Below are 21,968 nucleotides of genomic sequence, written 5' to 3'. Positions count from 1 at the left end.
GATAAATAACATCTATAAATAAGGGGGTTAAAATACACAAAGAAATCGTCTGACTTATAGCCAGTGTATGGGAACAGTTGATGTGACTTTTGTCAAAATCATATTCTTACTAATATTATAAATCCGATTATTGGATGTTAGATACAAATAAACGCACAGCTGCACGGATTAAGACACAATTTGGCACACGGATATACCAGTATTTTGAATTGTAAGTGAGCATTAAAAGAAAAAAATATATATAACTATTTTCGGATTTTGTCGCGGTTTTTATATTTTAATTTTCTCCCGGCCGGTGTCGGATACACAACAAGGTACTAATATGAATAAATGCAGTCTCCAAATCTGATAATTAAATACAATGTCATGACGTGTCATCGCCCATAACGTATGCGCGAGAAAGAGATAGCATGATAACCCTACGCTCCGACTTCTGCTTGCATTTCAAATATACATAACTGCTTTATTTCCCAACCAATTTTGATGCTGAATCAGAATTTCTTTTTCGTATTTATTTCCTGTTATATATAATCAAAAGGAAGCCATCTTGTAGAAAGCGCATCTTGACTACAACTCCGATTAATTTTTCAACATATTTAACGCCGAATTCAAAGAAGACATTTATTTTTCGTATTTACTGTTACATACAGGGTCATTTTGACATTGGGTTAAATGAAACCACATACTAGTTTTTGCCTTTGCTAACATTGTGCCAAAACTTCATCCGTGAATAACGGATATTTTCTCCAAAAAACCCGGTTTTAATTTTCTGAATTTTTGATCTTGTGGTAGTATAGTGGAAGTGGCGTGTGCGTGGGTGTATTTCTGGCTGTAAGTATGATATTGCTGCGACGAATTCTCTTAGAGTAGTAGTAGCTTAGGGCGCGTAAAATTAAAATTACTTTTTATTAGTATTAATTTTGATCGAAACTTACACTTTTTATTTTACATCTACGGCTTAAGTAACTTTTTGTAGTGTTATTTCCAAGTAAGTATGTGGTTTCATTTAGTAACGCAATGTCAAAATGACCTCGTATAAAATAATGTACAAAATCAAACTTAGGAATCATGTCTTCAGCTTATACTTTATTGTTTATTTCTTATTTATAGTCCCTTACATCTCTTTATATACTTAATGGTTCAATTGATTACCCAAACAAATCTATAGAGAAATTAATCACTTACTCTTACATGAATAGTTTGTTCTAAACCCACAGGTATCCGATAAACTGCCGTTTTAAAAACCATCTCAATCCAAATCCTCGATCCGACTTATTTCAATAGACGATCCCGATCTCATTTTTCGATCCATTTCAAAAATGGATCAATCAGAACAAAGTATTTTTGACATTACAAACGAGTTATTTCGATTGGTTCATTCTCTGATTGAAGATTGATATTGGGATCATTTATAGAAAACGGATTTAAATCTTCATTTAGATAGCAGCGATAATCTAGTTCAGGGATGGTGGACCTTTCGTTAACGTGCTATTATTTATTAAAAAAAAAAGTATGGCCTGAAACGTACCATCCAGGACCGGTTTTATCTACCCGAGTGTGCCTTTAGCGACTTTTTTTTGACCCAACTATGTTTTGTGTTTTTATTAAGACTCAGTAAAGTGGCTTTACTGTACCTAATGTTAAGCGAAGTGGAACCCAAAGATGCATATATAATGTAAGGTATATTATTCGCGTGTACAAATTATTTTGCTGGCACCAAAGTGGCTTCATTGCACCTGATGTTAAGCGAAGTGTAGTAAAGGAAGATACATACACAATGTTTGGATTATTCGCGTGCCTGAATTATTTGGTCAAGTGCCACCAACACGCGTGCCATTGGTTCGTTATTACTATACTAGTTGGTAGTGTAATGAACTGCATATCAAAACACAAACACACCTCTGATTTTTCTAAAGTTATGTGTTTTTGTGAATTATCGCTTGCTTTAACGGTGAAGGAAAACATCGTGAGGAAACCTGCATACCTGAGAAGTTCTCTATAGGAGTTTCGAGGGTGTGTGAAGTCTGCCCGCACTACAGCGTGGTGAACTAAGGCCTAATCTCTCAGTAGAGGAGTCCCAGCAGTAGGACAGTAAAACAATGCTGATAAAGACAGATCAATTATTGTAAGAAATAATTGTACGCAATAATTGCTTTATAAATTAGCCTTTTAACATAACGGAGCGTTGACGTGGATTTATTGCTAGTAATAATTACTCCGAGAGGTTTAAATCAATCAAAATTTGTGACAACACCCAAAATTTAAAGCCGATATATATTGCCGATGTATATTGAAAACGGCGGTCAGGGGTGGCGAAGGGCGAAATATTCCTCAAGGTAACCCGACACAACATATAGGTACTAATATAATACGATCTGTAAATCTTTCTAATGATTTTATATACTTTTATATACTTGATTTTATATAAATAACGAAGGGGAAGCCGGCAGTAATCGGGTTATATGGACCCTTCGCCACTGGTGGTTAGGGATGGGGTTGAAGACTGGCTTTAATTCTACTCGAAGACTAACGAAGCACTGGCGTACGACACGGAAGAGTCTTGCATGTTCGTACATTGGGAAGATTGTGCATATTTCAGGAATTTCAGCGACATCCGAGGTGCGTTGGATTGCGACTGGAGCTTTGATATTGCCTGAAACAAATAAGAGATGGTTTAAAAAGTGAAGCCGATAATTACAATCTTACTAATGATATAAATATGTTTTGAATGAGCTGATCGAGTAAATTCGTGTTTTAAATAAGCTTTGCGATTTTTTTATTACTAAGACTTAGTATATACCTGCAACAGTACGCCAATGGGATGTCTGCCGCAAATGGTGTTGCCATATTTGTTGAGGTACTCGGTGAAGGGTCGCGGGTCCATTTTTTCGATGATGTCCATGCCCTGAAAAGTAAAATCCGGCTTGAAGGACCAAAATTGTTTTGTTGTATCATTAAAAAATATAAGTAGGGTGGCTGCAATTTCAATCTATTCTAATATATAAAGCGGAAGAGTTTGAACGCGTTAAGAAAAATAACTACTGGTTGAAAAAATCTTTTAGTGTTGGATAGCCCATTTATTGAGGAAGGCTATAGGCTATATAACATCACGCTATGACTAATAGGAGCGGAGCTTCAATGAAAAATGTTGCAGGAATGGAGAAAATGTATTCTTTTTAAGAGCTTTCGTTGCGTGCGCTGAGTTAACGGTTGTTACGTAACAATCATGTATGACGGACTTTTTCCTCATAAATAATTTGAAAAAATATATTATAAAGCGAAACGTAGAGTTACGTTTTGCTACTGTTAAACCGAACGGTACTTAACGGCAGAGGCAATGAAAAAAGGGAATAGAAAGCACCCTATACTTTTATTATGAGCTACATAAAAAAGACAAAAAAAAAAACATACAAATTCCTCCCCATCAGTTTATCTAGCCATATCTAGCCCTATCAAGCTCTGACCTGTTCCACATAAAAAAAAAGAAAAAAAAACACAAAAATTCCTCCGCACCAGTTTATCCAGCCATTTCAGACTCTGATCTGTTCTACACGACAAAAAAAAACAAAACTACATATTCTGAACAGGAAAAAAAAAGAAAAAACATATACAAATCCCGCCTCACTTGTTTGTCCAGCCATTCGATGCTCTGGTATATGTGGCCGCGGCTGGTGTCCCGCCACGTGTATCTGAACCTCGAGCCCCAGTGGCAGAAGTCCGACGAGATCACCAGAAGGTTCTGCGGGTCCGCCAGGTATGGGGCCAGGATTGCGCCGTACCTGCGGGATTTCGTATTTTTTTTTATTATTTTATAAAAAAAAATAATAGAATCAACGACGTACTGTAGGATATGGTGTTTTAGAATATTAAAAAAAACAACGTAGAATATTTTTTTATTAAATAAAAAGGTAACGTTGAAAGAGTATTTTATTTTTTTCTGTTTTTATGTAAAAAAAAAACCTTTTTTTTATAGGATCCATAAAAAAAAAATTAACACGCAAAATAGTAAAAATCCCAAAAACAACTTTAATAAAAAAATACACACACATATTACGCCTTTATCCCCTAAGGTGTAGACAGACAGGCAACCAGGCCCATTTTTTGCCAAGAGTGATTTGTCACAGAATGAGACATGCGAGTCTATCGCCATATCGGCAAAAAAAAACATCATTTTGCCCGACCCGGTTTTCAAACCTAGGACCTCAGACCAGTGTCATTTCGCGCACGCAATACAACTACACCACCGAGACGGAAAAAAAACCTATAAATCCTTAAATAACGTATAACAGCTCCTTATAAAAAAAATAAAACATAATTCCATCACTCACTTGGCTTCCTTCTCCGGTGTCAAAGATCCGACTAAAATGGGAATAATCGTGAAGCCGGTCTTATATCTGGAAAATAAAAAGAATTCATGGTAGATTTATGTCTTAAAATTTACGCTAGACAAATTTTAATCAATGTTAATGGTAACAGAAAAAAATCACTTTGGCAAAGGAGTTTAGGGTTATTATAAACTAGATAATGCTCGTAGTTTCGCTCACGCAACAATCATTTTTTTATAGCTTTGAATGACGAGCCAGCCGATCGCCTGATGGTAAGTGAATGACCGCCCATACACAGCAGAAACAACATCCAACACTTTGTATTACAAAGTATTGCACTGCGCTCGCCATCCTGAGACATGAGATGTTAATTAATCTGGATGACACTGACACTGGCTACAAACTCTCGCATTTATATTAGTTAGAAATAAGATGAAACACTTACTCCTCCATAACCTTGGCTATGTACGGCAGGTGCATCTCTATAGAGTGTTCTTCTTCATCAGTCTGTACATCCATCCGCTCGAACTGGCGCGTCGCCTCCAATTCCGCGTATACTGCCAAAAAAGGCATATTGAGTTTTTTTTTTTAATAATAGTAGACATATATCTTGGTGTATACTGAAGGTATTTTATTGCTGGGAGATTGTTATGCATAAAAAATATTAGGGGAAAAAATCTAGTTACATATTTTTTCTTTAATATTTTACATTACTGACATTTCTTTTTGGTGCTTTTTTTTTACTTTAATAACCATGCTTATTAAAGGTTTGTTAAAGCCTGATGAATACAAGATTTATTTTTCTTGTTTTTTATATGACGGGCCCATAAATTTTATTTGCCTGACAATTTGTCAACGTTGTTTTTCCTTAAAAGTAAATTGATCAAAATAACTTTGCGTCTCATATTAACTGCTATGTTTTCACTTATTTCCTTGATGAGTGATAAAAAAAAAACTCAAATATCTAGAGCAAATAAACTATTAAAAAAAGAACACTATGTTGTCTATGTCAAATGGTAAGACTAAAATATCTATGAAAAAAAACTATAAAAAAGTAACACTATGCTTGTCTATGTGAAATAGCGAGAGAAAAAAAATATAAAATGTAAACAAAAAACTAAAGCAAAAAAACGAATTAAAAAAACACTATGTTTATCTATGTCAAGTAGCATGAACAAAAAATAAAAAAAAGAAACTAACTTTGTTTATCTATTGTGAGGTCATAAAGCGGCGTCTGGTACTTGTCGAGGGAGGAGAGCGCGCAGCCTCCGAGGCGGACGTGGTGAGAGGGACCCAGGATGAAGATACGCTTCCTGAGAACAAAAAAAAAATATAAAAAACTGAAGTTAAAATATATTTTACTGTGGAATTATGATAAATTGGTTTATTTTAGTTATTTTCTTTTTTTATTCAACTGTTACTATTGTTTTTTTGTTAATTTCGAATATAATTTCTGTATATTCTCTAGGTCACTGTAAAAACAAAGAAAGTAAAAAAAATCAGTCAGAGAAAAAGTACTTGGTGTTTTATTATATTCATGGGGGGAGAATGGAATGGACTGTCAATACGAATGTTCGCAGGTTCAAACCCTTAGGGGCACGCAAACATTTAAAAAATTATGTATGTAGTCTTTGGAATTATCTTATGAGAATATCTCTATAAGAACTTCGAGGGTATGTGAAGTCTACCAACCCACACTACAGCGTGGTGGACTAAGGCCTAATCCCTCAGTAGTAGAGGAGGCCCGTGCAGCAGTGGGAGAGTATAATACAGGGCTGATATTATATTATAGTATATTTTGAGAGTAAAAATTTTTACTGGTTTATAACGGAGTCTTTCCCGGCCTACGTTTAAAATACTCACACAACGACCGGGCTGACTTGTCTATACGCGAACGCTGCGCACGCGCCGCAATACGAATAACCAGCATGTCTGAAACAAACAAATATGACTGAACTGCAAAATGACAACACTGTTGCATGGTGGAAAAACATGCAAAACAGTGACACGTACCTAGACAACGTATCTTTCTATAATCGTTAACGCTAACGTTATGCATGAGAAAAAAGATAAATAGCGATAGACTTATCGATAGGCTATATCATTCCCGATTATATGTATCATACAAAAGTATGACAGGTAAGAGAAGGACAGCATTACAAACGAACAGTTCGGTGCAAATAACTTACGGCGCAATAATAGCCCTCGCTGGTCCGTGCGTGAGGTCCGCCTTGGACAACCAGAGGTCCAGCTGACGCGATAACTCGCTGCCTTCAAAGAGAAATAAACGTATTTTTTTTTATGGTGAACACGGCAAATTTGTCTGAAGTGTGCATAGATTCTGTGTTTTGTCTTTGCCTAAATAAAAAAAAATACAGATGCTTCTATGATTCTAGAGATAATCAGTCTTACTTATAAACTTGTTTTAGCGTTAAGAGTTGGTTAAGAATTAAATAGCTGTCAAAAACTCGTCCAAGCGTCTACGTGATACCATGTGCGATGCTGTCGCTACAGTATTTGCACAACCATATAGGATTTTAGGATTGCTTTCACTAGTCTTAAATCTTTTACAAGGAATCAGCCAAATATGCTGTAGTAACAAAGAAAAAGAACAATGGGTATTTGATTATTGTTCTTTACATTTATCAAATACTAAGGCAGGGCAAAGTGGCCTAACTACACCTGATGGTAGGTGATGAGATGCCCAAAAACATATAAACCGGCAAGAGATAAACTCCCCCAACGGTCAGCAGTTATGCTGAACTGCTTCTTCACGCTCTGCTTGAAGGACCGCACATTGTTGAAAGGAGGGAACACGTAAGCTGGCAAAATGTTCCATAGATTAATTGTTCGAAATGTTTAGCCATATATAACTAGCTTTTGCTCCCGGTTTTGGCTGCGTGAAAGTTTTCCGGGATGTAGAAAGTAGCCTAGTATGTCCTTCCCAGGGTCTCAAACTGTCTCCATACCAAATTTCATCAAAATCCGTTTGGTAGTTTCAGAGTTTATTTAGGTAGACCATATATATATGTAAAGCTATTAGATGGGTAAGTAATAACAGAAGTAGTTGTATAATTTTTATTAAATACATTTTTTCATTAAAATTTAAAATGTATAATAAATGTACAAATCAAACTAACAATCTGTCTGCTTATTGTGTGCAAAATGGAAGGTTTTAGGAGCTATACATTCTTGTTTTTGATATTACTTAAAAGAAATGAAAAGAAACTAAAACCATAAATATTACATATATGAATAAAATCAAAGCAAAAGTATTCATAATATTTTACCAAAAATATTGTCAAAAAACAGACCTTATATTGTTTTATTGATAAATAAAATTAAATCAAGACACAAAAAATTAAATAAAAATTTATTAAACAACTAAACACAAATAATCAGTCATCATTATCCATCAACTTTGCGATCCTGTCCGATGCCTCAGAAATCAACTTCTCAGTAAAACTTGGAAATCTCGTCTCAAACTCCGTCTTAAGACTTTCCAAATCAAATCTTTCCCTTTCAATCTCATGTAGACTCTTCTGTGATTTTTCATATTCTTTAAACTTTTCCAAATTCAAATTTGAATGTTTTTTTATCTGTTCCAAGCCTTCTATGGCATCGTTCACTGCATCTAATAGTTGTTTATGCCCACTTTCCTTGTCATAGCCAAAGTTGACATTTTTTGTTTGTAATTTGTCTAAGGAAGCTTGTTCTGTATTTTTTAAGTTATTGACTAATTCCTCAACTTGCGATTTTTCTGTTGTCTCATAGAACTGTGAGCAGTCCTGGTTCTTTAAGTCCAGTAATCTGGAAAAAAAAATGTTTGTTAGTAACATGTTTTTAAAATCTATTGTTAAATCAGTAATTTTGCCAACCATGTAAGAACTCATGTAGTAGGAGACAAGCTTCTTCCTCTATAGTAATGTTGAGTAGGACATACAAGAGGCGGTACATTTGTCCGGGACATGACGTCAAAATGTAAGAGTGGCTCAAAATTATATATTGTACTACTTCAAATTTTATGTCGCGGCAGTCGCGTTACTTATTCTCCATCTCTGGTAAACTGTAGGACGAAGACAATGAGTTATTTTACAATGAACATTACATTACGGCGTTTCGAGTCGCGAGCGAGAGGGAAATATTTTGAGGGTTAACATTACAAACTATTGTAAGATACGCATTGAAGCACCGAGCCTCACTATGCCTCGCCTCTTTGAAGTAGGACGTTGTACCGGCTCAATGCTAAAAAGAGGCTACTCTTACAAACTCTTTTTTATGTCATGTCCTACCCAACTCTACTCTATAGTTATTCAATATAGTAATATTATTGTTTTGTGTAGTATATATAAATAATCTCACAGCAGTTCCATAACCACCGTATGGAAAAGTTACCATTATTTATACCAAAAACGCCCTGGCAAACATTGTTTTACCATGTACATTATAACTAGAAATTATTTTTGTGGTTAAATAAAATTATAAATATTATAATTGCGATAAAAAGCAGGAGTTGGTGGTGAAAATTTAGGGTTGTATTTAAAAAAATTATCCAAAAGTTTTAAAAATAATGTTGGGTTGGGACACCCTTATCACTTAGGGAGTTTAAAATATAGCTTACAACCGATTCTCAGACCTACCAACTACACCCAAAGAAATTCGTAAGAATCAGTCAAGCCATTTCAGAGGAGTTTGAAGACCAACAATATGACATAAGAATTTTCTATATTAGATTACCTTTTCTGTTCCACAACAAAGTTGATCTCTTTCAATCTTCTATTAGTTTTGTCCAACTGATCAACCGTTTTTTGAAATCTGTCCGCTAACTGCGCCATTTGTATGTCCATTTGGGTCTCTTCGCGCTCAACTTTTTCGTCAACCAAGCATTCTTCAAGCATCGCGCGCATAAACTTCCCGTACGCAATTTGGCGGTATTCCGCATCGAAATCTGGCGTAGATACTTCCGGTTTGAATATAGAGATGTCGCCCTCCGCTATGGTTGTGTTCTTTTTCCGAATTTGAATTTTTTCTTTGTTCGCATTTTGCACTGGTTTCCTAGACGAACTTGCGACCGTGCTGGTTGGTGGTCGTTTTGGCTTCAACGGTTTCGGTTGCGGTGCGGCGAAGCCTTTTTTGTCCATTTTTGTGTAAAATTCGTAAAACACCTTTTGTTTGTGAAAACTCGTTCGACTTTTGACGTTTATTCAAATCGCTGTCATGGCAACCACACGAATTTCGTTCGGAAACGTGGTATAATACAAGTAGTTTATTTAATTGCAATTATTATTATTATTTAATTTATTGTTCTAATATTGTAATAAAACCAATTAAATTAAATTATATTTCAAATATATGGTTAAACATAACTGATAACAATATATTCTTTCCGATTTCTAAACGAATGCACTTCACTCCCTATTGAATACTTTATCTTTGAACAAAAGGTCAAATTCGCTTTTAATCCAAGGTTAAACCTAACAATAACAAAGCAATCGTCCGCTCTTGTGCTTTTATGAAGATAAAAAAGGCAAAACGATACAAAGGAAAGCAAATTAGGCTAGTCAAAATTCAGAGGTCATCAACCTTTTGACTTAGCAAGTCATTATATGCATTTCAGCCATTCCATTCTTGCACATATAAACAATATCCCTTTTGTTCTAATGTAACATACAAAATTCGAAGTAATCTCAATTAGCTATTGCAGTGAAGAACTATGCGTTCGGTAATATTCTAATAAGATTTTCTTACCATTCTCCGTGTACCAGCTACCGGCGTGAGATGCACAGCGACACGACATTTTAATAAAATGCAATGTTATATTATAAAACAAAAATGAATTCTTAGAATTAGGTAAAAATCAGTTACTCGATCACAAAAATAATACTTTGACGTTGACAGGTGTAAATACACCATAAATAATATAGATTGTTGTATAGATGAATGATGTGGTGTGAAGTTGGCGCATTTAATTTTTTCATTTTCTTTTACCTCTTACTTTACTATAGTTTCAATCATTACTTATTTTTAATGTACCAATAATTATATATAGCATAATTTATTTTAGTAATTTAATTGAATAAAAGAGAACTTATAGTTAGAAAACCGGTACAATTAGGGCATTTGCACCACTCTAGTATACTTATTACCATTAACCATTCATTCAAAATCATTCAATTCAGTCATTCCACAAGTGCCGATGAAAGTGGATTCGCAGAATAAAATAATAATAAATCAATTTTAAAACTATTATTTACGTTCATAACTAAAGCATTTATTGTGTTTATTTTGGATTGAATTTATCATACTATATACACGATGTTTCTCTCAAAATGTGAGTATTTGGTTATAATTGAAAATTAATTCAATATTTATTTATTGTAAAGTAAACAGAGTACCTATTTATTCAGTTTTAATCAACTGCATTGTTCTAACATTTTTAATTAGTCACTTATATGTTGCTAACTTTGTAATAATATCGGCTTGTCTAATACATTGGAGTGTTGCGAAATCCAAACCGGTTGTGTTATTTAGTACAAGAATAATAAATATTTGTTTTTGCATAAATTAATTCATTTGTGCGGAAGTTTGGGCGTACATTGCGCAATATTTTTTGTGTGGAATATATTTTGAATTTCATGGTCACTAGGCACTTGTCCTATTATGGACATTCACTGTCCTAGTTTTTTTATTGGGTAGCATTTAAGCAATTGGTATAACAGGGTAGTTGACAACCTTTTATAAATACATTTATAAAAGACATTCACGTCGAATTGATAACCTCCTCTTTTTTTTGAAGTCGGTTAAATATGTATTTCATCTAAAATCTATCAGAAAAAGAATTATCAGAATCTACGCAATAATAAATAAGTTATAAAGCTTTGAATTTTGGTGGAGAGGAAAGCTGTCAAATTACAGTAAAAGTGAAATGTGACATAATATAATGTTAGCATCCAATTCAAATCTTGGATTAATTTTAGCAAATTTATCCAAGTCTGTTTCGCTTGCAATAGCTCAGCAGGGCTGCATGTGAAAGCCTGGTGGATGATATGTTAAGTATTGCTGGACTAGGCTGGTCAAGCAACAATTACAACACCAAAGTACCATTATATAAATTTATAGGGGTGATAGCATAGTTGGTCGTAGAACGGACTGCTGAGTCGAATGTCTGTAGGTTCAAAACCTAAACACACCTCTAACTTTTCTGAAGTTATGTGTGTTTTTGTGAATTATCGCTTGCTTTAATGGTGATGGATAACATTATAAGAAACCTGCATATATGTGAAGTTCTCTATAGGAATTTTGAGAGTATGTGAAGTCTGTTTGCACTACAGCGTGATAGACTAAGGCCTAATCTCAGTAGTAGAGGAGGCCCGTGAAGCAAACAGTGTATATCACAGAGCTGATATAAGTATCTGTAATAATTTGCCAACTGATCTCATAGTCCCTTAATCATTTGTTTCAAGGTCGCTTAACATCCGTTCTACCTCGAATCTCGGCGTACAGCACGGCCGCCGAGAGCACAATGAAACCCAAGACTGCAATAGTTATGCTCAACATGGGTGGTCCAGAGACCACTGACCAGGTAATTTATTTGTTTATAATCATTACAACAGACTACACTTGTGATAAAAATAATAAGATTTTTCAATGATTCCAGATTCATTATACATTATTACATGTATTAAAGGTTGGGAGTAAAAATATTAAAAATGTAATGTAATTATTAATTATATTGTTATTGTCAGTGGAGTGACTTGCGCTTCTAGTCAATAATGTTTTTTTTACATTCAAACAAAATATCTATAAATTAAAGAGTTCTAAGATTATATAGAGTGGACAAAATTTCGTAAATAGGTTATTTTTGTATTAATGTCTAGAGACGCTGTGACATATTGTCACACAAGTGAAAATAAGCGACTTGTTACCAATTGAGTCGAATCCAAGTCTTTGAATATCTATAAATTATCAGATATGGAAATTAAGTAATCAATACTTTTTAATAATCATTGATAACTATTTTAAACCTTGAAAAATATTGTTTTGTAATTTGTAAAAATAAACTGTTCACTCTGTCCTTCATACTTCAACTCGTGTAATTCCTAATAAAAACGAACTCCGTTTGTATATGATATTTTATTATTTTATCACTTACTAGCGTCCCGCGCCGGCTTCGCACGGGTGCAATGCTGATACTAAATATACTACAGAAAAACTGTGAACGTTGTATATAAAAACATAGCGGCCCGCTCTGGCTTCGCACGGGTATAACATAACAAAATAACAGTATTTCTCCACTATTTAATGGATGTTATTATACATATAAACCTTCCTCTTGAATCACTCTATCTATTAAAAAAAACCGCATCAAAATCCGTTGCGTAGTTTTAAAGATTTAAGCATACAAAGGGACATAGGGACAGAGAAAGCGACTTTGTTTTATATTATGTAGTGATGAAGACAACTGCTGTACGACTTATTTATGTATACTCGTCTGATTAAAATTGGCGCCTGAAAGGCCAACATATCTAAGCGACAATCGGTTATAGTTATGGAGCCTTATTCCGTCTACGCGGGCTAATCCGTCCTTTTTGTCATTGCTGTTAATGACGAGACGAGTTTGCCGTTCGCCTGATGGTAAGCGATACGACTGCCCATAAACAGTAGATACACCATCCAACACCTAGAAATACAAAGTATTGTTTGGTATTCCACTGCGCTCGCCATCCGGAGACGTGAGATGTTAAGTCTCATTATGTCCAGTAGTTAAACTGGCTACAATGTTCAAACCGGAACACAACAGTGACTACACACTGCTGTTTGGCGGTAGAAAAAGATATTGCGGTGGTACCTACCCAGGTGGACTCTCACATATGAGAGGCCTACCACCAATAAAGTATCCTTTTGTCATTACAGGCGTTCTAATTAAAGGACAGCTTTGAAAGCCGTATAGACAAATAAGGGATTTTTAAGTATTTTACCCACATGGTTATTAAAGCTATCCTCCAGTTACAACGTCCGTAACTGCAAAAAGACGGTTATGCCCGCGTAGACGGAATAAGGCCGCCTATTACTTTTGAGTAAAGGTATCTTACGTTATAAAAATAAAGTCTAATATAAAAATTGTCTTACAGATACTAAATCTAGATCATATGAGGCAGAAAATTCTGGAAATTTCTAATATGTATATAATTAATTTTGGGTATATTTGTCGCTTAGACATTTGCCTTTTAACGTTGCAATGTGTTGATTATAAGCCTTATCTTTCCTTCATAGATATTATATTCTACTATACCTCGCTAAGGATATCTACAATTATTGAGGGGCCATGTATACTTTGTTTTCAGGTTGCCGACTACCTTCTAAGAATCATGACAGACAGAGATATGATACAGTTGCCTGTTCAGAGCAAACTTGGACCGTGGATAGCGACCCGGCGTACAGAGGAGGTGAAGAAAAAGTACATGGAGATTGGTGGAGGATCGCCTATTTTAAAATGGACAAATAGTCAAGGTACGTTATTTTACTGGTGGTAGGATATATTTTATATTCGCCCGTATAGCGACTGTACACAAGGTGTTAAAACCCGCTATAGTGGCCCACGTATGTCGCGTTCCGGGATCAACCTGTATCATTTCCAACAGGCCGGCATAATTGTGTCGACTGCCGAGGGTTAATCATCTCTCGTCAGTCGACGTTCCATTGGACCCCATTCGTTACCATCAGGTGCAGTGGGGTTACTATTGGGGGTGTTATAAAAAAAATTAGTAGCAAATTGATTTTAGCACATCCTGTGGCGTTTACGCTTGTATTAACAAACTTATATTATTGTTTCAGGGTCGTTGCTAACTCAAGCTTTGGATCAAATGTTGCCGGAGTCGGCGCCGCACAAGCACTATGTTGCGTTCAGATACGTGCCGCCTTTCACGGAAGAAACTTTTGCGCAGTTGGAAAAGTAAGTCATTTAACACACACACAACATCACGCATTTATCCCCGAAGGGGTATGCAGAGGCGCTACCAGGGCACCTACTTTCCCTAAGTGTGTTCCGTCCCATGATAGAGGGCGAGCCTATCGCCATATCGGACACAAATTCCAGACTCCGGGCTGATACTGAGCAGAAAAACCTAAATATCATTTTGCTCGACCCGGGATTCGAACCCAGGACCTCAGAGCACTGTCGCACCGCGCATGCAGTACAACTACGCCACCGAGGCTGGCAAGTTATTTAACCGACTGCAAAAAATGAGAATGGTGCGAGATTTTTTTAGCAATTTCATGAAAGGTTAGATAATTTTGTGACTGCTTCGGCTGCGTTCGTATTACGGCTGTAGTGCTGAGGTCTCAGGTTCAAGCCTCAGGTCGAGTGATATTGGGATTTTCTATTCAGTTACCGGGAGTGTAAAATTTATGCTCGATATGGCGATATGCTCGCCCTATTACATCATGGGACGGCATACGCTCGGCAGAAACTGGGGATAAAAGGCATGTGTGTGTAATTCAGTATAGACATGATTTGAAACCCTGGGAAGGACATAGGCTTCTTTCTATCCCGGGAAAATATATAGCGGTACTTTATCACAGAAAATCTTTTACACTCAAACGGAGCCGCAGGCAAAAGCTAGTTTAAGATTGAGGGCCCTATTCCGTCTACGGGGCCAAATCCCTCTTCGCAATTGGCCCCCCGTCATGCAACTTATTTAGCATTTATTATTATTTGTCTTTTGAAACTTATTTCAACTAAAATATTTACAAATAAATTCATCTTTATAATTAAGTTTTGTGTGCCTAATTCCGACATAGTTTATAATATTGCAGTTGTTATAGTTATTATTGTCTAATATAATTGTAAATATGTTACTGTTGTAAATATTTTTTTATTATCATACTAAGGTCAGGTTGGGCTATTCCGTATAGGGGGACGGGGAGGGGGGCAATTCATCTTTTGGCAATCGCGTGCGTTTTAATTGAGGCACAGCTTTGTAAGTCGTAAAAACCCCTATTTAACTAAACCACCTATAAACGCTGTCTTGGAAAAAGACGGACTTACCCTCGTAGGCGGAAAAGGGCCTTATATAATTAACTAATAGTATAAATTTCAAAAATGGCATTATGTCTGACATATGATCATTTCTCGTAAGATACTCTATCTGGATGCCAATTGCTGGTAGTAGGATATATTTTATATCCGCCCGGATAGCGACCGTACACACGTTGTTAACCGCCATAGTGGCTTACGTGTGTCGCGTTCCGGGATCTGTGTATATACAACAGGCCGGCATAATTTTGTCGACTGAGGGGTTTATCTCGTGTCGACATTCTATTGGACCCAACTCCTTAGGTGCAGTAATTTGACCGTAAAATGTATTTTTTGTTACAGAGATGGCGTTGAAAGAGCTGTGATTTTCTCCCAATATCCTCAGTACAGTTGTGCGACCACTGGCTCCAGTTTAAATGCGATTGCTGACTTCTATAAAAACAGGTAAATTTTTATATTGAATAAGACTTAACATCTCATGTCAGGATGGCGAGAATGGAATACCAAACCAAACTTTGTAATTCAAGGTGTTGGTGTTTCTACTGTTTATGTATCGCTTACCATCAGGCGAACAGAAAACTCGTTTCGTCATTCAAAGCAATAAAAAAAAATGCCAAGATTTGTTTATTTATACATATATTATAACACCATAACAGTTAATACTAATGCGATGTTATACAGATTTAATCTAAACAATTTATTTTAATACATCTATGAGCCATTTCAGTGAATTCTGACAGGTTACATATAAATATATCCAAGCTCTGGGATATAGTATTAAGCAATTGTATGGCCCGTGACAAGGGCGCAAATGTCATGTCATGCTAATCTCATGATTTATATTCTTTTTACAGACAATTGCCAAGCAACATAAAATTCAGCTTAATAGAAAGATGGGCGTCTCATCCCCTACTGGCGAGCGTGTTTGCATCAAGAATTAAGGATAAATTGAAGCTATTTGATCCTAAAATAAGGGATGAAGTTGTTATATTGTTCACAGCGCATAGTTTACCATTAAAGGTAAGTCAATTTATGCTAATACTAGCTTTTGCTCGCAGCTTTGCTCGCGTAAAGGAGTTTCATGGGATAATAATCCCGTTTAAAACGTATTCGATTTAATTATATTTATGGCTCACTGTTTTGGTCATTAGCTTCCATATAAAAGGTAAATATTTGTCGCGGACTTTTATTTAGAACTATTTAAGACAAACAATCCTACGGTACACCATCTTTGTCTACTCCAACGGTTTAGGCAGCGTACGCGAAGATAGCAATTTTTTCACTTAGATACACAAAATAATTATGAAGTGTAGCCTATGTGTTAGTTACTTCATCTGTTATGCTTATAATGACACTGAACCGAATTTGATGAAACTTTCAAAAGCGGCGACAGCCTAGTTGGGTGTGGAACGGACTGCCAACACGAATGTCCGCAGGTTCAAATCCTAAGAGCACACACCTCTGACTTTTCTAAAATCATGTGGGTATTCTTAGTGAATTTATCGTTCGCTTTAACGTTGAAGGAAAACATCGTGAGGAGACCTGCACATCTGAGAAGTTCTCTATAGGAATTTCGAAGGTGTGTGAAGTCTGCCCGCACTACAGCGTGGTGGACTACGGCCTAATCCCTCTCAGTAGTAGAGGAGGCCCGTGCACAACAGCGGGACAGTATATAATACAGGGCTGATATTATTATTATTATATTCAATAAAAAAACTTTGTTAATATAATTTTTGTCATCCGCAGGCAGTGTCCCGAGGTGACACGTACCCGCATGAAGTTGCGGCGACTGTGGCGGCCACCGTGGCTCAGCTGGGCCTCCCGAACCCTCACAGGCTGGTGTGGCAGTCCAAAGTTGGGCCGTTGCCATGGTTACAGCCTTATACTGATGATGCTATTAAGGTAAATAGAAATAAGGTGGTATAAGTTGATTGACTAAAGGTTGACAGCACACCAATGAAATGATTTATTGGAATCCGTAAAACAATATACACTAGTTGACCCGACAGACGTTGTCCTGTCTTAACTATGTATTGCAGCGCGCATTCTGTCAATCGCTGATTATTTCAAACAATTGACAGTTATATGAAATTTATATTATCGTTAAGTTTTCTTAAATTTTCTAATATTCCGCGCAATTTTTTGAATTTTTTTCTTTCATAAGAACCTTCTCCTGACAATAACAATAACAACAAAAAATAATAGTGTAAATTGGTTCAGCCGTTCACACGCGATGGCGTGACCAAGGGATATAGGGATTCATTTTATATATTATACATTATTTAGATTTCGTCAATATTAACTCTACCATCAGTTCGGAAAGCAGTTCTCACCAGAGAAGAACGGGCAAGAAACTCTGTTGTTGTTCTTTACAAAATCAGTTCAAGGTAAAGAATACAATACTTGATAAGAAGAGGAGAAAAAAAAATACAATTGGTTTTTTTATTGTTGTTTAGAGCAGTTCATTTATATCCTTGTAAAATAAGGAAAAAAATAATTTAAATTTTCATATAGCATAACCCTCTCAGGAATCATGAATTTTCTTTTTATTATTATAATTATTTCCTCTTAGCACTCCTAGCAAATAGAAATAGTAAGCGAAATGGGCAAAACAGTTTTACACAGAGTTCAATAATAATATATCGATGGTTGAAAAGCTAATGGACTAAGCGACATTTTTTTTAAGCGACACCAAGTTTCATACATATTTAAAATAATTTTTTTCTGTCTTTTTTTAATTAGTTAAATTTTTTCGAAAATAAATGTCGCTTATGTCAATTAGCCTTTCAACTGTGGATATAATATGAGAGCTGTATTATATACTGTCCCACTGCACGCCTCCTCTACTGAGGGATTAGGCCTTAGTCCACCACACTGTAGTGCGGGCAGACTTCACACACCCTCAAAATTCCTATAGAGAACTGTTAATATAAGAATGAGGTTTATAACCGACTTCAAAAAAAAGATTCCCTCAATTCAATTGTATTTTTTTTATGTTTATTACTTTAGAACTCTTGACTGGGTGAACCGATTTTGATGATTCATTTATTATTTCAAGTCTGGTACTTCTCGTGGGGTCTCATATAAATTTCATTGTTATTGGACCTTTGGCTTCGGGAGGCGGAGCCAAGGACATTGAACACACATTTTTTTTGTTTTTTTTTTTTTATAGTCGTACGCGAAGCAAGGCGTTAAGCATCTAATCTTGGTGCCGATAGCATTCGTGAATGAACACATTGAGACGTTACACGAGCTCGACATTGAATACTGTGATGAGGTGGCTAAAGAGGTAATTTTTTTTATTAATTTATGATTTTTTTATTGTACAGGCAGGCACAAAAATAAATGAACAAAAATGTTTTTTTTTAATGTCTTAGTACTGCCGTGCCAAGCGCAAAAGCGGTATATCGGGGAAAACTTATTTCGAGTTAATAGAAGTTTTGTTAATATAGTCTTTTTTATGTAAAACTAAGTTAAAGAAACTCTTTTAAGGTTTTTAACAAGTTCTAAACAAGATAACGTTATTTAGGTAAGTTCATTGGATTGGTATTTCTTTAAGCTATCTGACGACATAAAAATTATGATTTTGATACTTTTTGAGATACCGTTTTTGAGCTTAGCACGGCAGAGTAGGCACATGAGCTAGCGGGCTTGGTAAGCAGCATCTGCCGTTCATGAATAAAGCAATGAGGCACAGCGAAGCCAATTACAAATTATTTTTTTATTGTTTTTTACTTTTCACTGTTGAATAGATCATTTTTTTTTAACCTAAATTTCTGATTGATAAGGTTGTATGGATTTATTTCCTTTGGTAGCATTCGCACTGTTCGCAAATGACTAAAAACAAGAAAAAGCAATTTAGTTACTGTTTTTCTTATATTAAATTTTTTTTTGGTAATACATATTATAAGTTGCATGAATATAAAAAAAAAAAACAAAAAATGTAAAAAATCTTTTTTAAAAAAGTAGTAAAAACCTACCATTCTACCATCAGGCTGGTATCACTCAAATCGAGCGAGCGGAGGCGCCGAACGACCACACCACCTTCATAGCGGCGCTCGCCGACGTCGTCGCCTCGCATCTCAAGAGCGGACCTTCGGTGTCCAAGCAGTTCCTTACCAGGTACAGTCAGCCTCTAGTAACCTAGAAATATATCCCACAATAGGACCTATGACTTATTTTCTTTAATAACTGTTATAATATGTACATCGTATAAATTCTAAACAGAAATCATTAAAAGCTTGTGAAAACTTCACAAATTATAAGCCATTGAAATTAGGTAGTAGGGAAAAGTGTCAAAAACAGAAAAGGGACGAAAAACTTACATGTGACGTCAGCGGGCATTACTACATGTTCGAAAGAAAGAGATGGAGCGATATCCCTACTCCACTCTTGCACGTAGCATTTGAATTTAAATTACTGCCTCTTTTAATCGTGCTTTAAAACACCATCCATCACCTTGAATTATAAAGTATTGTTTGGTATTCCACTGCTCTCGCCTGAGACATGAGGTGTTAATTATGTCCAGTAGTTACACTGGCTACAATGTTCAAACCGGAACACAACAGTGACTACACACTGCTGCTTGACAGAAATAGACATTGCGGTGGTACCTACCCAGGCGGACTCTCACATATGAGAGACATCACCGGTGTGAGTGGGAGTCAAAAAATAATATTCCTTTTTTTCCAGATGTCCACACTGCGTCAGCCAGAGATGTAGGTCTTCGAAGGACTTCTTCAAGAAGCTATGCGGAAATTTGGAAGTGATTAGTTCCTAATAGCTTCTGTAACGGCGAAATTTGGTAGCTTACATTGACGTATATTCTATAGACACGAACGTCCATATAAACTATTTGTTCAAAATCTGAACTAAAATGACAAAAACACGTCACTGTTATAACATATTTATTCACTTGAACAACAAATAATTTTATTTGTTTGACTAATATTTTTTATTTACATCCAGGTTTACACTTAGACTCGCGTTTTTATATTATTAGCGCCACTCCGTACACAGCTACAAGCATCAATATTGACCACACTAAAATCAGGTGTACGGATTACAGTACACTCCAGTTGAACACAGTGAATGTTCGGAACGCCAAATCTAGTACGTAGTACATATATATCGATGGTAGCTTCAGTGGAGGTTACGAGCGCCTCTGGTGGGTGAAATGTGAACTATGAATGCACATAGCTAAAAATGAATGCACTAATCAATGACGTTTTACAAATAGACGCGTCATACACTAACAAAATGGCACATAAAAACGGCGCACTCTTTACTATAGTTACGTACCTGTACATATAATTACAAATTGGCTCGAAGAAGGAATAAAAAGATGCAGCACACATTTGTTAGAAAAGGATATATATATATATATATACATCGACAGTTACGTAACAACGTTAGTGCCGCACGCTCATTGGCTGTTAAGTCGGGCAATTACCTTGCTTTCGTCTTGCCAGTATTGAGCTCGGACAACGTATCTATGTAATAAAAACATGTTAGGCACTAATGGTGTCTGCCTACCCCTTTGGGGACAGAATGCGTCACTTTTTATGTGTAATTCCATTTTTTCTCACTAGAGGCGCTGTAGTGTTAATGTTGCAGTCAAATGCCATGTAGAAAATGTTCAAACTGCTTTCAGATAATAAGGTAATACGGGTGTAAGATTATGTATGGTGGAGCGAATTATATATTGTGTTGAAGTATTTTGTTTTATTTTACCTCACCGTTTACTTTTTTTTCAATTATAATTAAACAAAAAAAAATCGCCTCGAATTGATAACCTCCTCCTTTTTTTGAAGTCGGTTAAAATGTCCAATAGTGGTTTTTAATTTTCTTATAAAAGGATCGAGCAACCCCTTAGCAACATAATATTTGTCTTTCATTTATCAACGTTTTTGGCCTATTTTAAAAATAGGATAAATATATGGTGATTTAGACTCCTATTTTTGCCATAAGCGGTAAACACGTGCAATGCGAAGAATCCTAATAGGGTACCGGACTCATTTTTGTTCTTTACTATTATCAAATATTTACATAATATAAATTATAACACAGAAGGAATTATTGAAATCCGGTAAAAAATCAACAAGTTACAAGTCTTTGAATTTCGGCGGAAGGGCTAATTAACAAGAAACAGAAAAGAGACGAAATACTCACATGTGACGTCATCGGGAATTACGATGCGTGCGAAAGAGATGAAGCGATATCCCCACAACGCGCCCACTTCTGCACATTACAATATTTGAAATATGAATTACTCGCTCATTTTTTAACCAATATTTATGCAGTTTTCGCAGGAGTACTTCTTTTTCGTATTATTAACCATTACATATAGAATAATGTACAAAATCAAGCATAGGCCGGTCCCCTATTGCCCGAATTGGGCTGTTCGGATCTCAGAATAGCTTAAATAACAGATGCTACTGACGCGTGACGTCATTGGACATAATGCTAGCGTAAGAAAGAGATGGCGCGATAGCACCGTAGTCATTTGAAACGTGATTTTATAGATTTCCAACTATTTTTTTATAAAAATCAATGCTGTGACGAGCAAGCAGCTCGCCTGATTGTAAGCGATACATCTTACAAGTATG

General features: G+C 35.8%; 3 protein-coding genes across 3 annotated transcripts; 1 reads left to right on the top strand and 2 right to left on the bottom strand.

Moving 5' to 3' along the window:
• Positions 1 to 563: 563 nt before the first annotated feature.
• On the bottom strand, positions 564 to 10,234 carry LOC115453815 (protein MEMO1). Its single transcript, XM_037440672.1, has 9 exons — positions 10,074 to 10,234; positions 6,515 to 6,596; positions 6,189 to 6,257; positions 5,526 to 5,638; positions 4,771 to 4,882; positions 4,329 to 4,394; positions 3,626 to 3,779; positions 2,801 to 2,905; positions 564 to 2,653 (listed from the first exon to the last, which is right to left on the bottom strand). Exons 1-9 carry the CDS (start codon positions 10,120 to 10,122, stop codon positions 2,516 to 2,518), a joined length of 888 nt encoding a protein of 295 aa, XP_037296569.1. The 5' UTR covers positions 10,123 to 10,234; the 3' UTR covers positions 564 to 2,515.
• LOC115455492 lies at positions 7,677 to 9,547 on the bottom strand. Its single transcript, XM_037440698.1, has 2 exons — positions 9,063 to 9,547; positions 7,677 to 8,135 (listed from the first exon to the last, which is right to left on the bottom strand). Exons 1-2 carry the CDS (start codon positions 9,464 to 9,466, stop codon positions 7,724 to 7,726), a joined length of 816 nt encoding a protein of 271 aa, XP_037296595.1. The 5' UTR covers positions 9,467 to 9,547; the 3' UTR covers positions 7,677 to 7,723.
• A 244-nt stretch (positions 10,235 to 10,478) lies between the features above and the next one.
• LOC115454421 (ferrochelatase, mitochondrial) lies at positions 10,479 to 21,074 on the top strand. The gene is made up of 10 exons (XM_037447451.1): positions 10,479 to 10,656; positions 11,789 to 11,907; positions 13,670 to 13,835; positions 14,160 to 14,277; positions 15,703 to 15,804; positions 16,215 to 16,380; positions 17,107 to 17,262; positions 18,533 to 18,649; positions 19,355 to 19,482; positions 20,053 to 21,074. Exons 1-10 carry the CDS (start codon positions 10,641 to 10,643, stop codon positions 20,138 to 20,140), a joined length of 1,176 nt encoding a protein of 391 aa, XP_037303348.1. The 5' UTR covers positions 10,479 to 10,640; the 3' UTR covers positions 20,141 to 21,074.
• Positions 21,075 to 21,968: the final 894 nt, after the last annotated feature.

Source organism: Manduca sexta, chromosome 1, assembly GCF_014839805.1.
Source record: "Manduca sexta isolate Smith_Timp_Sample1 chromosome 1, JHU_Msex_v1.0, whole genome shotgun sequence".
NCBI classification, from domain to species: Eukaryota; Metazoa; Arthropoda; class Insecta; order Lepidoptera; family Sphingidae; genus Manduca; species Manduca sexta.
The sequence above is the reverse complement of the archived record's forward strand: the minus strand, read 5'-3'. Positions and strand labels throughout refer to the sequence as shown.

Coding starts and splice junctions, on each gene's coding strand:
- LOC115455492 (XM_037440698.1), bottom strand. CDS start 9,466: ATGGACAAAAAAGGCTTCGCCGCACCGCAACCGAAACCGTTGAAGCCA. Junction 8,136..9,062: donor TTTGTTGTGGAACAGAAAAG/GTAATCTAATAT, acceptor TTTTTTTTCCAG/ATTACTGGACTTAAAGAACC.
- LOC115453815 (XM_037440672.1), bottom strand. CDS start 10,122: ATGTCGTGTCGCTGTGCATCTCACGCCGGTAGCTGGTACACGGAGAAT. Junction 5,639..6,188: donor CAAGTCAGCCCGGTCGTTGT/GTGAGTATTTTA, acceptor TTTTGTTCTCAG/GAAGCGTATCTTCATCCTGG. Junction 4,883..5,525: donor CCTCACAATAGATAAACAAA/GTTAGTTTCTTT, acceptor CTTTTTTGGCAG/TATACGCGGAATTGGAGGCG.
- LOC115454421 (XM_037447451.1), top strand. Junction 16,381..17,106: donor CGCATAGTTTACCATTAAAG/GTAAGTCAATTT, acceptor TGTCATCCGCAG/GCAGTGTCCCGAGGTGACAC. Junction 18,650..19,354: donor GTGATGAGGTGGCTAAAGAG/GTAATTTTTTTT, acceptor TTCTACCATCAG/GCTGGTATCACTCAAATCGA.